Source organism: Typopeltis vanoorti, chromosome 2 (genome assembly GCF_054136105.1).
Source record: "Typopeltis vanoorti isolate ZY-2024b chromosome 2, IOZ_Tvanoo_1.0, whole genome shotgun sequence".
NCBI classification, from domain to species: domain Eukaryota; kingdom Metazoa; phylum Arthropoda; class Arachnida; order Uropygi; family Thelyphonidae; genus Typopeltis; species Typopeltis vanoorti.
The window spans coordinates 149,878,934-149,899,055 of record NC_143550.1 but is presented as its reverse complement, the minus strand read 5'-3'; the positions used below and the strand labels follow the sequence as shown (position 1 = coordinate 149,899,055).

At 34.8% G+C, this 20,122-nt stretch overlaps 1 protein-coding gene across 1 annotated transcript in view; it reads left to right on the top strand.

The window, feature by feature from the left end:
- Arp3 (Actin-related protein 3) overlaps positions 1 to 20,122 on the top strand; it is a 204,791-nt gene that overhangs the window by 142,906 nt on the left and 41,763 nt on the right. The window contains exon 8 of the mRNA XM_090408792.1: positions 4,696 to 4,869. Coding sequence (XP_090264918.1) covers positions 4,696 to 4,869 — 174 coding nt within the window. The remainder of the gene's footprint in view (positions 1 to 4,695; positions 4,870 to 20,122) is intronic.

The following is a 20,122-nucleotide window of genomic DNA, read 5'->3' as shown; positions in this document are numbered from 1 at the left end:
CTGTCTGCCCATAGTAAGGCTTTCCGCATTCACAAGTGACCTTGTATACACCTGGGAATTGTAGAAGGTTGTGAGGTTGTTTATAGTTGTTGAAGCGTGATCTTATTTTTGGCATAGTCGAGAAGCACGTTTTTATGTTAAACTTCTTTAGAATTCTACTCAGCTTTTTTGGATAGTGTGCTGATATATGGCAAGACGATATGACCTTAGATACGTGGATGATATATTCCTCATATGGGAGCATGGTACTGAGAATCTTCACAAGTTTCTCGACCACTTAAACAACCGCCATCAAGATATAAAATTGACTATGGAGATTGAAGAAAATAGTTCCATCTGTTTCCTAGATGTTAACCTCACTGAGACGCCTGAATCAATTAAAGTCTCTATATTTAGAAAGCCAACTCATACAAACAGATATTTGCATGCGTCATCCCATCACCATCCAGCGCAAAAGTTGGGTATTATATCAACTCTAGTGAATCGTGCAAGATCTGTACTCTCAGATGAAGAAGAACTGAAAAAGGAACTACAACATCTTAAATGGACCTTTAAAAACAATGGCTACTCTCTAAAAAATATTAACAACCAATTATCCCACCATCAACGTAGCAACGTAGAGACACAGGATGACTCCAAAGGTCATATCGTCTTGCCATATATCAGCACACTATCCAAAAAGCTGAGTAGAATTCTAAAGAAGTTTAACATAAAAACGTGCTTCTCGACTATGCCAAAAATAAGATCACGCTTCAACAACTATAAACAACCTCACAACCTTCTACAATTCCCAGGTGTATACAAGGTCACTTGTGAATGCGGAAAGCCTTACTATGGGCAGACAGAGAAATCTATCTTACTACGTCTCGAAGAGCACCAGCGTGACATTGCTTATAAGAGAACAAGAGCAACTGCTCTGTCAAGCCATGTCCTGTTTTCAATAAACACGAACAACGAAAGCCACCAACATGAAATAAACTGGCCATCAACTTCAAACCTACACATCTCCCATGATGAAGTAGAGCGCCGCATTGTCGAGTCAAAAGAAATCACCTTGGACCCTTTTCACATGAATAACAATCTTAGCTATAATTTGGCTGACTCTTTCAACTCTACTATTAGATACTGGAGATCGCGTGATTCCACACACGCACAGGTGTACAACAATAGAACTTTAACTCGGACTGTAGTTCAAGCTCATAATAACTGTAATTTTCAGTCGAATATTATGGCTTTATAATTGTATAGCTTTAGAGTGTGTCAATGTTAATTTCGTGTCTTTTAATATCTTTCTATGTTCTTATCGCCTGATGAAGTCATTCTTGACGAAACATGTTGCGTTTTTTCAAATAAATGTCATTGTGTTATATTTCTCGGGTTTTAAGTCAGTTAATTTAGAAAAATGAACATATCCCAACCCCGAGTTAATAGTACTAATCATATATATATATATATATATATATATATATATATATATATATATATATATATATATATATATATACACAAAGATTATTTTACACAATTTTGTATGACAATTTCCCCATACTTTAGGAATAGTAAGAACATCGTTGCGGTTAAAATTTGGTCTGTGTAGTAGGGCTTCAGCACTTTCTTTATATCTTCTTCTCTTCTGTCTAAGACGGGTTGAGTCTTCTCTTGAGCAGGATCTTCCAGTCTTCTCTATTCCTTGCTGTTCGAAAAAGTTCCTTATATATTCTGCATCCTGAGATGTTCTTTATTAATTTCAGCCAGGTAATTCTTGGTCTTCCGGGTCTTCTTTTTTCAGTTGGAAAAGTATTGATTAGGGCGTTAGGAAGTCTGTTGCGTCCAAGCATACAACGTGGCCAAACCATCTCAGTTGTTGTTTTCTAATTTTGTCTATTATTGTCTTTTTATACAATAGTTCTTGTCTGACTGTGATGTTTGTTTTCTTTTCTATCCAACTTGTTCTATTTATTTTTCTTAAGCATTTTATTTCAAATGCCAGCAGTTTTTTCTCTTCCTTTTCTTAACTGTCCACGCTTCTGCTCCATAGATGACTGTTGGTATAATTATTGCTTCATATAATTTGATTTTGGCTTGCTTAGATATCTTGTTTGTTTTCCAGATTTTCTGTAATTTTCCCATGGTGGTCCATCCTATCGCTATTCTGTGTTTGATTGTTTTGAGTTCATCTATTGTTTCTGTTAGTTTTGATCCAAGGTATATGAAGTTGTTTACTTGTCCTATTTGTTCTCCGTTTAGGGTGGCTGAGATGGTAGTTCTGTTCCTCCCTATTTTCATCACTTTTGTCTTTTGTATATTTATTGTCATGTCATATGTTTTACAGGTTTCGTTTAGCTTGTTGATCAACTTTTGTAGTTCATTTGGGGTTCTTGCAAGAAGGACGAGATCATCTGCATATTTGGTATTATTTATGTTTAAACCATTGACATTGCTTCCATGCTCATTGTCTATTGCCTTCTTTACAACTTCTAGATATATGTTGAATAGGCATGGGGATAATGGGCATCCTTGCATTACTCCTTTTTGGATCTCTATGGGTTCTGTTGTGAGTGTGTCCTTTTTAATTATTGCATTTGTCTTAGAGTAATATTTTATCAGAAACTGTATTATATATATTTGTCTATTGCTTTTTCTAGTAGAATTTTAAGAAGGATTTTTCTGTTGATGTTATCGAAAGCTTGTTTAAAGTCCACAAAACAACAATATAGTTCTTTATGGTCTTCCCAGCTGAGCTCTGCTAGTTAGTGCAATGTGAAAATTTGGTCTATTGTTGAATAGTTTCCTCTGAAACCAGCTTGTTCTATGCCTATCATTTCTTCGTAGGTGTTTTTTAATCTATTTTGTATAATTCTTATGAATATTTTATAGGTGTGAGGGAGTAAATTGATTGGTCTATAATTTCTGCAGTCTCTTTTGTCTCCTTTCTTGTATATTGGGATGATCTTTCCAGTTCTCCAGTCATCTGGGATCTCTCCTGTTTGTGGTATTTTATTGAATAGGGTTGTTAAATATTCTATTGATATGCTGCCTCCATATGACCACAGTTCAGTAGGGATAGTATCAAAGCTTGGTGCTTTATTGTTTTTCATCTGTTTTATTACGTATCTAACTTCTTCTTGTAAAATCTTTGGGTGATCATTATTTTCTTCTATTGTTGGCATTGTAGTTTTGTTTCCTTGGTGGAAGATAGTCTTAAAATGGTTTGACCAGATTTTTCTTATATATTCAATATTCCTGGTTTCAGTCATCTTGTTGTTTATCATTGTTACTGCTTTTGCTGAGAATTCCTTTGTAATTTCTCTTACAGTATCATAGAAGACTTTTAGGTTGTTTTGTTGGTATGCTTCTTGGCATTTCTTAGCTTTTTCTTTTAACCATTTTTCTTTGGCTTTTTTGCATAGGTTATCAACTTTATTTTTTAGTGCTCTGTATTTTTCTCTATTCTCTTCATTGTTTTGTTGGTTTACAAGTATCTTGGCCTCTCTTTTCTCTTCTGTGGTAGCTATGATTTCTTGGGTTATCCACTGTTTGTTTATTTTGGGTTTGGAACCTAGAGTGTCTTTTGCAATTGATAACGCTGTTTCTTTTCCTTCTTTCCAGTATTTTCCGCTGTTCTGGAAGATGGAAGGTTTCTTTATATAAACGTTCATATTTATATAAAGATCTGTGTAAAAGTTTCAAATTCTCCCAATGGATCCTATGGTTTGGATTTTCAACTCCGTGTTGGGAGAGACCAGATCCCAGATTTCTGCGGTTTGAAAAGACGAATGTGGTCTTGATGTTCCGAGATGCGTTTCTGAACAGACCTACCTGTCTGAACAAAGTAAGACAATTTACAGGAGCATGGGATCTCATAAATGCCAGTTAACATCAGAGGTGAGAGTTTGTCCTTAGGAGAAAGTAACAAGTTGTAGATTTGGTTGATAGGTTTGTAATTAGTGGCAAAATTGTATTTCTTCATAATTTTTGAGAGATGTTCGGAAATGCCTTTGACGTAAGGTATGGGAATCCTATGGACTTCTTCTTGTCTGGGTTAGACTGATGATTTTTCGAGTTGTTTTAAGATTATATCCATTTAGTATAGCTGTATTTTTGATTATTTCTAGTTCTTGGTTTAGAGAATCTTCAGAGGAGCAGAATTTGTGTGCTCTGGAAACTAGTGATTTAATGATGCCAAATTTCTGAGATGGATGATGAGCGGAAGAATTGTGAATGTAGCGAACTGAAAATGTAGGCTTGCAATAGACAGACATGGCAATGGAACCGTCTTCTTTTCTTTGAATGTGTAAATCCAGAAAGGAGATACCCTGTGGAGATTCTTTTTCTAGCGTAAAGTTGATGTGAGGGTGAAGGAGGTTTATTTTATCTAGAAACAGTTGTAATTCCTGTTTGGGATGATCCAAACAGGAATGTTAATTGATAATTTAGTTAACACAAGCTTCACTGTTATCCATCTTGCTTAATAATAAATTATCAGCTTAATAAATAAGCGTCTTATTTCCTTAAGGACTTGGTTACTCATACAGTTGACTAGAGTTATAAAATTACTTCTTGGTATAAACTTAGATGTTACAGTGTTACTAGAGTTGTAAAATTATATTTTTCTAGATAATTATTCAAGTAGCACTATTGGTGTGCAAATTTTATTTAATTTAAAAAAAATTACTATTTTCTTTATCCATATAGGAACGCTTCTGCTATATTTGTCCAGATATTGCAAAGGAATTTTATAAGTATGACCAAGAACCAAGTAAATGGATTAAAAAATATGATGGCTTGAACACTATTACTAAGCACAGTTTTTCAGTTGATGTTGGTTATGAAAGGTTCTTAGGACCAGAAATTTTCTTTCATCCTGAGGCAAGTATATTGCACTCTATTTTTCAAAAAAAGCAATTTCTGTTTGTAGATTATCAATTAAGTTCTGTTTAAGGCTTATTTTTTGAAAAAAATACACAGTAATGTTTTATTCAGCATTTGTAAAGAAAGACCTTGTAGGATCTATTATAACCCCCAGTTAAAGAACTTTTTCTGCTTTTTTCGCTTGGTTTCTTAGCATAACACAAGGAAAAGAGTGAATATATTTATTTAAAAGCAATATATTTCGACATAAAAATTATGCATCGTCATCAATAGCATTAGATAGTTGAATACAAAGTAAAACTGGAACAATGGATTAGTTTAAAACATTGAAAGCTACTTAATTGTATAACATCACACAGCTCTCAATGTTTTAAACATTAGTTTAAAACATTGAGATCATCAATTTCCTGATATGTACCCCCAAGGGCTGTTCAGGTTACTAAGACAGCACCACATGATTAAGTTTACATTATTATTAACCATTTTCTTCCAAATCAGTCTATTACTTGTGAGCACTCCAATATTTTCATATCTAACATTTTATGCTTATGCGGGGGGTGCTTAAGGGTCAAAGCTGTATAACTGAGAGAGGAGACCTCCACATAGCCTTTAAAGGAATGCAGAGAACTGACCAGGGCTTCTGACCTAATGTCCAATCCTCACCTTCTCATGGTGCACCCTGTTGGGTATCTACTTGGATACTGAACGAATGAGGATGGGCTGGCAATTTGGGATTTAGCCGACCAAATTGTATTCTTATTGGTTAAACCAAAATAAAAAACGATGGTACCACATGACAAAATTTCATGCCGGCTGGGGTGTCGCCCGGTTAAACAAGGCCCCCGTTGTTTTCGCCAGTGAACGAGGGCGAACAGCGAAAAGGCAGCTACTGGAACAAATCTGAAAACAAACCCCAACTCAACATCACCAGAGTTAAAGATCGGTACTATCAACGTAAGAAGCCTGAATGGCAAAGAAATGGAGCTAGCAGAGGAATTAGATAAGTACCAGATCGACATAATAGGGGGTAAAAGGTGTAGCCATAGTATTCAACACAAAATATGAAGCTAATCTTCTTGAATGGCAGTCAGTCTCAAGTAGAGTAATGTGAGCAAATAAGAGAATGGGGAACTGAACAATGAGACTTATTTGTGCCTATGGTCCCACAGAAGGTTCTACTAAGGTAGAAGTGGAGGAATTTTTTGAGGCTTTATATTAAGCAACTGACACAATGAAAAAGGAAAAGTTGGTCCTTGTTGGGGATCTAAATAGCAGAGTAGGAAATGATTGTCAGACATACAAAACTATTTGAGAAAATTTGGAGAAAAGAACAAAGCTAATAATATGGCAAATATCTGTTGGATTTCTGCTGAGGACATGGACTGGTTATTACTAACACCATGTTCCAACATAAAAATGTGCACAAATTCACATGGAGAGAAGAGGCTAAGAATAAGAAAAGTCTCATTGACTATGTTATTGTTGATAGTGATGTTTTCTCCCTGGTGCAGGACACCAGAGTGTACAGAGGATTTGAAATTGGAAGTGATCACTATTTAGTCTTGAGCAGGATAAAATTGAATTTCATATTGAAAAGAATAACATGTATCATCATCATCATCAAATTCCTGCCATGTACCCTCAAGGGGTGTACAGGATATGACAGTACTACATGAAAAATTTACATCATTACTAACTTCCTATCTACAATTTTCCTCCAAATCAGTCTGTTAATTGTCAAGACTCCAACATTATCAGATCTTATATTTCTATCGTCTAAGGCACTTTGTACCGTATCAATCCACCTATATCTTGTTCTTCCTCTGTGTCGTTTTCCTGTCAACCTGGCAGAGAACACTTGTTTTGCTAATCTTTCCTCTCCCATTCTATTTAAGTGACCATACCACCTGAGATTAGCTCTGCTAACGCATTCCTGGATGCTGACAATGTCAAGTTCTTTCCTAATATCCTCATTTTTAATATGATATTGCCATTGATGCCATCTGTTCATGCCTCTAATCTTTCTCAGGACTCGCATATCTGCGGTCTCTTGTCTTTGGTCAAGTGTTTTACTTCTGACGCAGCTCTCAGATCCATAAGTTAAAAGTGGTTTGAACACTGTCTTGTATACAGCTAATTTAGTGTTCCGACTAATTTCTTTCTTATTCCATATGAATTTATTCAATTGACTTCCCACCATACCAGCTTTGCTGATTCTGTTGTCTATTTCTATATTTAATTTACCATCTTCATTAAAAATTGCCTAAGTAACTAAAATGTTTTACTTGCTCCACAGGTTCTCCATTCACAACACAGTTGACATTTTCAATAATTCTGCCTATTTTCATTGTCTTTGTCTTTTTATTGCTGACTTTCATACCATATCTATTACAACAGCTATTCAATTTAGTCAGAAAATCTTGCAGACCTTTAGCGGATTTATTTAGAAGTATAACATCATCCGCATAAAGCAAAGAGCTGACATTAACATCTCCAATTTTAATATCAGGTTTAATACCACTTTCGTTCATAATGTGATCCATATGGATAATGTACATCCTTGTCTCACACCAGATTTAACATTAAACCATCTTCCTGTACTTCCTTCAATTCTAACTGCTGACTTACAACTCAAATAAAGACTAAGTATTGCTTGATATAATGCCCCATTGACACCATATAACTGCAGCATATTGAATAGATTCTCTCTTGGCACCTTGTCATATGCCTTTTCCAAATCGACAAAACTTAAATACAGATCTTTGTTATATTCCCATGCTTTCTCAACTATTTGTCATAAAGTGAAGATCTGATCCTGACAGCCTCTATTTGGCCTGAATCCAGCTTGTTCTTCACCAAGCTTTTCTTCCACCATTATTCTCAACCGTTTCTCAAGTATACTTGCATAGATCTTGCCAGGAACACTTAGTAGGGAAATACCTCTGTAATTCTCACATTCAGTTTTATTTCCCTTTTTATATATCTGTACTATGAGAGCTCTACTCCAATCATCGGGAATTCGTCCCTCTGTCTTGGCTTTCTGAACTATGCAGTGCAGCCACTGTAATACTTTTATACCACCATACTTCAGCATTTCTGGTCAAATATCATCTATTCCTGCTGCCTTTCCACATTCAAGCCATTGATGGCTTTTTCTACTTCAAGTATGGATATGTATTCCTGACTGCATGCCTGGTCAGTGTTTTTTATCACTGTGCTGTCATCACTGCTTGTTTCATTTAGCAGTTTTTCAAAGTAATTACTCCATACTTCAAGGATATCTTTTTCTCCTTTTTTCATGTCACCTTTATCATCTCTAACTCCTTTTACAGCACTCTTTCCTCCATTCCTAAGCTTCTTCAACAACCTCCAGAATATTTTGCCACCTTCTTGATATTTATTTTCTGTATTCTTGCCAAAGTCTTCCCATGACTTTTGTTTAGCTAGTTTTACACACTGTTTAGCTTTCTTACATTTGTCTCTGTATTCTGTAAGAGTAAAAGCTGACTTATTTGCCACCAACTTTTGATATGCTTTCTTCTTTTCCTTCACTGCCTCTTTAACTTCCTGTGTCCACCAGGGAATTCTGATTTTTTTATCCTTGCCCACAACCTCACCACATGCCTCTCTGGCAGAATCAATCAATGTTTCCTTCAGAGTTTGCCACTGAACCTCCAAGGTTTGATTCCTGTTCTCAAACTCTTTCATTTTCTTTTCAATAATCTTTCTGTAATTTAGTCTACAGTTCACATCTGAGAGCTGCTCAACTTTTATTCGCTTTAAAACTTTCTTACATGTTATTCTTTTCAATATGAAATTCAATTTTATCCTGCTCAAGACTAAATAGTGATTGCTTCCAATTTCAAATCCTCTGTATGCTCTGGTGTCCTGCACCAGGGAGAAAACATCACTATCAACAATAACATAGTCACTGAGACTTTTATTCCTAGCCTCTTCTCTCCATGTGAATTTGTGCACATTTTTATGTTGAAACATGGTGTTAGTAATAACCAATCCATGTCCTGAGCAGAAATCCAACAGATATTTGCCATTATTATTAGCTTTGCTCTTTTCTCCAAATTTTCCCAAAATATTTTTATATGTCTCACAATCATTTCCTACTCTGCTATTTAGATCCCCAACAAGGACCAACTTTTCCTTTTTCATTGTGTCAGTTGCTTTTTCTAAAGCGTCAAAAAATTCCTTCACTTCTACCTTAGTAGAACCTTCTGTGGGACCATAGGCACAAATAAGTCTCATTGTCCAGTTCCCCATTCTCATATTTGCCCACATTACTCTACTTGAGACTGACTGCCATTCAAGAAGATTAGCCTCATATTTTGTGTTGAATACTATGGCTACTCCTTCTTTTCCTTGATTGTCATTACCTGAATATAACATTTTGTATTTATTGCTCAGAAAGATCTCACCAGTTTTGGTCTTTTTTGTTTCAGTCACTCCTATTATGTCGATCTGGTACTTATCTAATTCCTCAGCTAGCTCAATTTCTTTGCCATTCAGGCTTCTTACGTTGATAGTACCGATCTTTAACTCTGGTGATGTTGAGTTGGGGTTTGTTTTCAGATTTGTTCCAGTAGCTGACTTTTCGCTGTTCGCCCTGGTTCCCTGGCGAAAACAACGGGGGCCTTGTTTAACCGGGCGACGCCCCAGCCGGCATGAAATTTTGTCATGTTGTACCATCATTTTTTATTTTGGTTTAACCAATAAGAATACAATTTGGTCGGCTAAATCCCAAATTGCCAGCCCATCCTCGTTCATTCAGTATCAAAGTAGATACCCAACAGGGTGCACCATGAGAAGGTGAGGATTGGACATTAGGTTAGAAGCCCTAGTCGGTTCTCCGCATTCCTTTAAAGGCTATGTGGAGGTCTCCTCTGAGTTATACAGCTTTGACCCTTAAGCACCCCAGAATAACATGTAAGAAAGTTTTAAAGCGAATATAAGTTGAGCAGCTCTCAGATGTGAACTGTAGACTAAAATACACAAATGTTATTGAAGAAAAAATGAAAAAGAGTTTGAGAACAGGAATCAAACCTTGGAGATTCAGTGGCAAACCCTGAAGAAAACATTGATTGATTCTGCCAGAGAGGCATGTGGTGAGGTTTTCTGCAAGGATAAAAAAATCAGATCAGAACTCCCTGGTGAACACAGGAAGTTAAAGAGGCAGTGAAAGAAAAGAAGAAAGCATATCAAAAGTTCCTGTCAAATAAGTCAGCTTGTGCTCTTAGAGAATACAGAGACAAATGCAAGAATGCTAAACAGTGTGTAAAACTAGCTAAACAAAAGTCATGGGAGGACTTTGGCAAGAACATAGAAAATAAATATCAAGAAGGTAGCAAAATATTTTGGAGGTTGTTGAAGAGGCTTCAAAATGGATGAAAGAGCTGTAAAAGGAGTTAGAGATAATAAAGGTGACATGAAAACTGGAGAAAAAGATATCCTTGAAGTATGCAGTAATTACTTCGAGAAATTGCTAAAAGAAACAAGAAGTCATAGCACAGTGGTAAAAAACAGTTAACAGGCATATAGTCAGGAATGCATTTCCATACTTGAAGTAGAAAAAAAGCCATCTCAAAGGCTTAAAATGTGGAAAGGCAGCATAGATGAAATTTGACAGAAATGCTGAAATATGGTGGCATAAAAGTCTTCCAATTACTGCACTGCATAGTTCAGAAGGCCTGGACAGAGAGACAAATTCCTGATGATTGGAGTAGAGCTCTCATAGTATCCATATATAAAAAGGGGAATAAAACTGAATTAGAGAATTACAGAGATATTTTCCTACTGAGTGTTCCAAGCAAGATCTATGCAAGTGTACTTGAGAAACGGTTGAGAAGAATTGTGGAAGAAAAGCTTGGTGAAGAACGAGCTGGATTCAGGTCAAATAGAGGCTGTCAGGATCAGATCTTCACTTTACGACAAATAGTCGAGAAAGCATGGGAATATAACAGAGATCTGTATTTAAGTTTTATCGATTTGGAAAAGGCATATGACAAGGTGCCAAGAGCGAAGCTATTCAATAAGCTACAGTTATATGGTGTCAATGGGGCATTATATCAAGCAATACTTAGTCTTTATTTGAGTTGTAAGTCAGCAGTTAGAATTGAAGGAAGTACAGGAAGATGATTTAATGTTAAATCTGGTGTGAGACAAGGATGTACATTATTCCCTCTGTTATTCATTATCTATATGGATCACGTTATGAAGGAAAGTGGTATTAAACATGATATCAAATTGGAGATATTAATGTCAGTCTTTGCTTTATGCGGATGATGTTATACTTCTAAATAAATCCACTACAAGTCTGCAAGATTCTCTGACTAAATGAATAGCTGTTGTAATAGATATGGTATAAAGGTCATCAATAAAAAGACAAAGATAATAAAAATAGGCAGAATCATTGAAAATGTCAACTGCATTGTGAACGGAGAACCTGTGGAACAAGTAAAACATTTCACCTACTTAGGCATGATTTTTAGTAAAGATGGTAAATTAAACATGGAAATAGTCAACAGAATCAATAAAGCTGGTATAGTAGGAAGTCAATTGAATAAATTGATATGGAATAAGAGAGAAATTAGTCGGAACACTAAATTAACTGTATACAAGACAATGTTCAAACCAGTTTTAACATATGGATCTGAGTGCTGGGTCAGAAATAAAACACTTGACCAAAGACTAGACACCACAGATATGAGAATCCTGAGAAAGATTAGAGGCGTGAACAGATAGGCATCAATGGGAATATCATATTAAATACGAGGATATTAGAAAAGAACTTGACATTGTCAGCATCCAGGAATGCGTTAGTAGGGCTAATCTCAGGTGGTATTGTAATTTAAACAGAAGGAGCAAGGAAAGATTATCAAAAGAGTGTTCTCTGCCAGGTTGGCAGGAAAACGACCCAGAGGAAGAACAAGATATAGATGAATTGATACTGTACAAAGTGCCTTAGACGCAGAAATATAAGATCTGTTAATATTGCTGTCTTGACAAGTGACAGACTGATCTGGAGGCAAGTTGTAGATAGGAAATTAGTAATGATGTTAAGTTTTCATGTAGTACTATCATATCCTGTACACCTTGAGGGTACTTGGCAGGAATTTGATGATGATGACTTTCATAATAAGGATGCTATTGTAAAGCACATGAAAGAGTTACCATTAAGTAAGAATACTATTAAAGACAGAGTTATATCAATGAATGCTAGTATAGAAAATCAAATACAACAAGACTTTAAATCATGCCATTTGTTTTTCCATTCTCAACGAAACTACAGATATTACGTCATCAGCTCGATTGGCTATTATTGCAAGGTATGTTCACGGTGATTCTATGCACAACGAATTGATAAAATTAGAAAATTTACCTCAAAACACGACACTTAAAGACATGTGACTGTGTTGTTAAAGTGTTCCGTGAAAAACAGATATATTCATCGAAAATATTTTCGATTACAACTGATGATGCGCTTAATATGGTTGGCTGTAATGTCGGTTTTATCAAACACTTTACAGAATATGTTGGTCATATTTTGTTTCCATTGTATTATACATCAGGACACACTCTGTGCGAAATCAGGCTTAAAGGATTTGGATGATGTGATGAGAATTGTGGCAAAGGTAACTAAATTTATTGCTGCCAGGGCTTTAAACAAACAAGAATTTAATTCACTTTTAAGCGAAGTTGAATCAGTGTACAATGGTCTATTAATGTACAATAATATTCGATGGGTGAGTCGTGGCCAACTACTTGAACGGTTTGTTGAATGTTTAAATGAAATTAAATTATATTTAAATACGAATGGCATGGGGCACGAATTTTCTCAGTTGAATGATTCTGCTTTGCTCAGTAAGCTGATATTTTTCACAGATTTTTCATTACACCTGAATGAACTTAATATACAATTGCAAGGTTTCAGAAAATCTGTCGATGTTATGCTTGGCACGATCAAGAGCTTTGAGAATAAACTCAAAATATTTCAACGTGATTTAGAAAGTAACAATTTTAAGTATTTCCCAAGAGTCAACATTTATTTTTAACAAAACCAGCCCCAAAAATCGTGAACGACATATCAACCAGTCTGTCAAAGTTCTAAAGTCAGTAACTGAGCAGTGTTCTTCTAGATTTGAGCAATTTCGAATATTGGAACAAACAATCCAATTCATAAAGTATCCTGATGAAACAGAATTCATGGATCTTAAATTAGATGGCTTTGAGTGATTGGATTAAATAATCTAGAAATGCAACTAGCTGACTTCCAGTGTAATCCTGTATTGAAAAGAAAGTTTATTGCTCTTAGAATTGAATTAGAAGAACTTGAGCAGGAACGTCTGCATGATACAGCATGTAAAAATTCAGACTATGAAATTCTATGCATGTGGAATATCCTTCCCAAAAACTTTCATGCTCTTAAAATCTTGCTAAAGCTCTTCTAACAATTTTCTCTTCTACATACTCTTGTGAAACTATTTTCTGCCTTAAATAATATCAAATCGAAAAGGAGAAATAGATTGAGCAGTGATTCGAGCACTGCCTGTGTAGCATTAAAATGTACACACTATAGCCCTTCTATAAAGCAACTTTCTACCAGTACTCAGCAACAGAAAAGTCATTAAATGTAATGTAAGTTTGTAATTTCACTTTATTAAATTAATTGTATAATATGAATTCATAGATTTTATATCAATGTCCTATTAAATAAATACTCTAATATGATATAAGTCACCATCTATGATTATGTAGTTAAATTTATAATGCATGTATGCAAGTGGCATATCAACAACGTCAATATTAAAAAAAAAAAAGATGTTTGCCACACCTGGGTAAAAAGGTTTGCCATCAATGACCTAGACCTTGGTTTTCCTCTGTCTCTCTTTCCTGCCATCTTGGCGTCAAACATTTGTTTTTCTAACCTTTCCTCACCCATTGTATTTAAATGACATACCACCTTAGATTAGCTCTGCTTATATATTCTTGAATGCTAATAATGTCAAGTAACTTTCTAATATCTTCATTTTTAATATGATTCTGCCATTGATGCCATCAGTTTGCTCCTCTAATTTTTTTAAAGAAATCTCATATCTCTGGTCTCTAGTCTTTGATCATGTGCTTTATTTTTAACCTGGCTCTCAGATCCATAACTTAAAATTGGTTTGAACACTGTCTTGTATACTGTTGGTTTTCATAGTTTTTATTGCTGATTTTCATGCCAAATTTGTTACGATTGTTATTCAATTTAGAGAATCCTAGTGTTTGGCTAATTTTGCTCTCATTCCATATAAATTTATTCAACTGGCTCACGACCATACCAGCTTTGCTTATTCTGTAGTCTTTTTCCAAATTTAATATGTCATCTTCACTAAAAACTTTGCCTAAATAGCTGAAATATTTTACCTTATTCTTATAGACTCTCCATTCAAAATGCAACTCAAGTTTTCTATGCTCCTGCCTATTTTCATAGTTTTTATTGATTTTTGTGCCAAATTTGTTACAATTGTTATTCAATTTAGTTAGAGAATCCTGGAGACTTGCACTAGATGTGTTTAAGAGTACATCATAATCTGTATAAACAAAGAGCTAAGTTTGACATCTCCAAATATATCAATCCTATTGCCACTTTGTGATAGATATAGATGATGAACAAGAATGCAAATTATCTTTTGGATGCAAAAGATAATTTGCATCCATGTCTTACCTCTGATTTTACATTAAACCATCTTCCTGTATTTCCTTAAATTTTAACTGCTGATTGACAACTTAAATATAGACTATGTATTGCTCTGTATAATGTTCCATTCACCCCCATAAAATTGAAGTGTTTTGAAAAGCTTTTCTTGGGGCACCTTGTTGCATGCTTTTTCCAGATCTACAAAACTTAAATATATATCCTTGTCATATTTCCATGATTTCTCAACTATTTGTCTTAAAGTGAAAATCTGATCTTGACAATGTCTATTTGGCCGAACCCAGCTTGTTCTTCTCCAAGTTTCTCTTCTACAATCGTTCTCAACCTCTTTTCAGCTATGCTTGCATAAATCTTACCTGAAAACTTAGTAGAAAAATTCCTCTACAATTTTCACATTCAGCTTTATTCCCCCTTTTTTTTTTTTATGGGTGAGAGCTACTCCACTCATTGGGAATTCGACCTTCTGACCAGACCCTCTGAATTATGCAGTGTAGCCACTGCAACACTTTTATATCTTTTATATAGTTTTTTATGCCGTTTTCTACCTCAATACTTGGGGTAGAAAATCACTACTTGATTTTTTTGTCTTTCAAAGTAATTACCGTATATGTCGGCGTATAAGACGAGGCCTAAATTGTAGGCTATTTTTAGGTTTTAAGCTTATGTCGGTTGTATAAGACGACTCCCCAATTTCTTCTTTCGTGTATTAATGCAACATTAGGTATTGTTGTTATATCCGTTATTTTTTTGCATAGCATAGATTTAGTATTTACGCGAATTACCCTAATTAAAAGTGATTAGCCTCAATTTTAATTAATTATTAATTTTGCATTTTTTAAAAATTTTAGGATTATAAAAATTGTTATCATTTAAAATTATGGAACCAGCAACAAAACGAAGAACGTATGATGCTCGATTTAAAATAAGAGTAATTGAAATGGCAAAGCAAACTAATAACTGTGCTGCTGCAAGAAAGTTTGACATAACCGAGAAGATGGTAAGAGAATGGAGGAAGAAAGACGATATTTTTTAAAAAATTGCCAAAGAAAAAATGTGCGATAAGAACGGGGATCACCCGATGGCTGCAACTGGTAAATCAAGTTTCAGAATGGGCGTTTGAACAAAGGCAGAATGGTTATCTTGTTACAAGAAATATGATTAGAGCATATGCACAAAATGATCAAGATTGAATCCAGACGAAAGTATAGAATCTAAAGCTACTTTAGGATTGTGTAATCGTTTTATGAACAGACAAGATCTGGTAATACGACAAAAAATGAAAATTGCTCAAAAACTACCAGCAGATCTTGACCACATACTTACCAGTTTCCATAAGTTTATTATTCAGTTGAGACAAGAACATAAATTTCTATTTTCAAATATTTCAAATATGGATGAAACTCCTATGAGCTTTGATATGATAAGCAATAAAACAGTGTAGTCTAAAGGTAGTAAGAGTGTGCTAGGTCATGAAAAAACAAGGTTTATGGTTGTGTTGTCATGTTTGGCTGATGGAACCAAGTTAAAACCAATGATCATCTTCAAATGTGAAACTAAACCTAAGATAAAATTTCCTTCAGGTGTTTTTGTACATTTTCACGAAAAAGGATGGATGGACGAAAATTGTGTGAAATTATGAATAAATGTGTGAACACGCGACCAGCTGTATAATGAAGAAATGCCATTTATTAGTATAACATTTATTAGGATATGTTTCGTAGTCATTTAACTGAGAATACTAAAAGTCTTCTAGAAAAAAAAAAACACAAAAATTGCTGTTATACCAGGGGATTTAACTTCTATGTTGCAACCACTAGACATCTGCTTGAACAAACCATTTAAGGATCACATGCGAGAAGAGTAGAATAATTGGATGTTGACTGATGAAAAATCATTTACAATGCAGTGCGCATAGATCCACCTAAACGGTGGATCTGTGTGCACATCACTTGATATGTTGTGCAATTTTGTGATCAAAGCATGGAATAAAGTAAAAGTAGAGACGAATAAAATCATTTAAAAAGCGTGGTATCTCTAATCTTATGGATGGTACGGAAGATAATCTGCTGTGTGACACTGATGACGATGAAAACGAAATCAATTCACCTGATTTGAACTGGGATCCATATAACAATCATTTAAACAATGAATCTGAAGAATTATTTTCAACAGATGATGAAGAAAATTCACATGAAAATTGAGGTTATGAGGTTAAAATTGAGGTATGGGATATGTTTCGTAGTCATTTAACTGAGAATACTAAAAGTCTTCTAGAAAAAAAAAAAACACAAAAATTGCTGTTATACCAGGTGATTTAACTTCTATGTTGCAACCACTAGACATCTGCTTGAACAAACCATTTAAGGATCACATGCAAGAAGAGTAGAATAATTGGATGTTGACTGGTGAAAAATCATTTACAATGCAGTGCGCATAGATCCACCTAAACGGTGGATCTGTGTGCACATCACTTGATATGTTGTGCAATTTTGTGATCAAAGCATGGAATAAAGTAAAAGTAGAGACGAATAAAATCATTTAAAAAGCGTGGTATCTCTAATCTTATGGATGGTACGGAAGATAATCTGCTGTGTGACACTGATGACGATGAAAACGAAATCAATTCACCTGATTTGAACTGGGATCCATATAACAATCATTTAAACAACGAATCTGAAGAATTATTTTCAACAGATGATGAAGAAAATTCACATGAAAATTGAGGTTAATAATTATTTGTTTTTTAAGACTTACATCTATTGTAATATTTTAAATAAATTTATGTAACGAAATATTAATCATTTGTTTATAAACACTGCCTATTTTCTTATATAATGATGTATTGTAACTACCTAAATGTTCATCCAAGAAATTAAGCTTCCCTTTTTATACTCACCGTATAAGATGACCCATGATTTCGAGAGGTTTTCTGTAGTATTTGAGAGTTGTCTTATACCCCGACATATACGGTACTCCAGGCATCAAGAATATCCTTCTCTTCAGTTTTCATGTCACCTTTATCATCTTTGATTCCTTTTACAGTTCTTTCCTCCATTTCTAGACTTTTTCAATAGGCCACTTTGCCATTGTCGTGACGTTCTATTTTCATGTTATGTTCTAAATCCGCCATCTTGGTTCAAGTCACTCTTATCAATATAACAACTAATTGCAAATTGATCACCGATCCAAAAGTAGGGAAATTTATAATTATACTTAAACGTGTGGACAGACTTATGTGTTCGTCGAACATGTTGTTTATTATTTTAACGGTATAATAGAACACAGAAACTAACTAAATAATTAATTTATTGACTTGATGCTGATATTTCGCTGGTATTATAACCAGCATCTTCAGAGCACAAAAACACTGTTTGTCACAATACGCGAGACTAAAACAACATGGTGTACTTAACCAAAATTGTAGCAGCAACACAAAGACTAGAGTCCTGATTTTGGCGCCCTCTATCTGGAAAAAAAAAAAAAGAAAAGAAAAAAAAAACGCTATCATATATTACTAGAGTCCTAGAAAAGTGCTAGTTTTTTCTTAATATGACTGTCACCCAGATCTTCGGCAAGTTAATACAGCCATATTTGTTGAGATTTGGAGTGTGTTTTAGAGCTTCTGTCGCCTCTAAGAACAATCTCTCTGATTTATATGGGTTTCTGTGTAGTACTTTTGTGTTTTTCCAGTTGATCCTGTGTGCAGGGGTATCCAGAGCATGGTCTGCTAGGCCCGACTTCCCATAATGATATTTCCGGACGTATCGTTTATGTTCGCTGATGCGGATATTCACAGTTCTTCCTGTTTGACCGTAGTAGGCTTGATTGCATGAGCAGGGTACTTGGTAGACTCCTGGATGTGATAAAGGAGGAATGCTGTCCTTGGGTGAGCGGATGAGGGTGGCTAATTTGCTACATGGTCTGAATGTGGTGCGTAGTTTATGTTTATTGAGGATTCTTGAGATCTTTTTGGATGTGCCTTTAATGTAGGGGATGGTGACTGTTTTGTTGTAGTTCTCTGTGATAGATGGTGGGAGGGGTTTCTTAGGAGTGTTTAGTATTTTGTTTATTTTTTGTGAATTGTAGCCGTTGGCCAAGAAGGTGTGGCATAAGTGAGTCAGTTCAGCAGTCAGAGCCTTGTCATTTGAACAGATTGCTCTCGCTCTATGGGTTAGCGTTTTTAATATGCCATATTGTTGAGAAGGATGATGGTGTGATTGTTTGTGTAAGTATCTGCCTGTATGTGTGGGTTTTCTGAAAACTGAAAATGATAAGGAACCATCTGGGAGACGTGTGATGAGTGTATCCAGGAAGGGCAGACAGTTGTTTATAGACATAATACCAGCGAAATATCAGCATCAAGTCAATAAATTAATTATTTACTTAGTTTCTGTGTTCTATTATACCGTTAAAATAATAAACAACTTATAATTATACTGCACCACCCTATTCTTAGATTAGTCTATATAAAATAGTAGGATCATTTCTTAATTAAGTTAGCAGTCTCCTCATTTATTTAGGCCGAATTATTTACTATTCCACTCAGGGTTCCTGCAAGATTCGAATATTTATGAACGGTGCAATAAAAAGGAATTCAGGCAAACACAATATTTAGATGAACAAAATAAAACATTTAATATATGATATATATAACAAATACAAGAATTCTGCTTTAAAATGAAACAATACAATCAACTTAATACATCTTGCTAAGTCACTCATGCCAATTCAATGTTCTAAACTTTCACATACAATTCACAGTTTCAAAATCACAAGCTTTCTTAACTCAAGTTAATAAAACGAAACTTCTTATTTAAACAGTCTCCACATATCTATCAGCTGTACTTAATGTTTAAATTCACAGGAAGCACTAATCAAGGTAGACAATATTCCAAGCAATCTTATTTCGGACTTTGAACTTCGAAGATATGTTAATGTTAGAATAAACAAACAAGTATGACTACTCTTACCAGATACAATCTTCAGTACATTAATTTATTGCGAGCACACTTATGAATTAACTTATTTGAGCTAGCGGAACACATTAAATAAAATTCTGCAACACTTTAACTGAACTACTGTTAATCGCACTTCACTACTCTAAAAAACACAGCAATAAGGTACTGATATCCTTCCTTGTTTACTTTCCTGCAACTAGTTAAATTCATTATAATTCTTCTCAGGGCAACATAGAATTAAGACGTAATCCTAAATTAACTGGAACTAATCAGAATTTCCCATTGAATGTCCAGTTCTTTATTTATCCGATTACGACATCAATTTTCCTCTATAACAACAGCTGATTTCACTTGCAGCTGAGTATAAGATTCACTACGTTTCTTGCTTACTTCTAAACACTGTGCTCTTGAATTTCTGCCCTAAAGAATTTACAATTTTCTTTCACTTCCTTGCTTATATCCTACTTTCCTTCAGGCTCTGCAAAACTCTTCCCTTTTCTTTCTATAAAATTCTTATTGCCTCCCTTTCTCCTTTCTGGTTCCAAGGTCACGCACTCTTCGACTCGTGCTTGTTTATTTCATG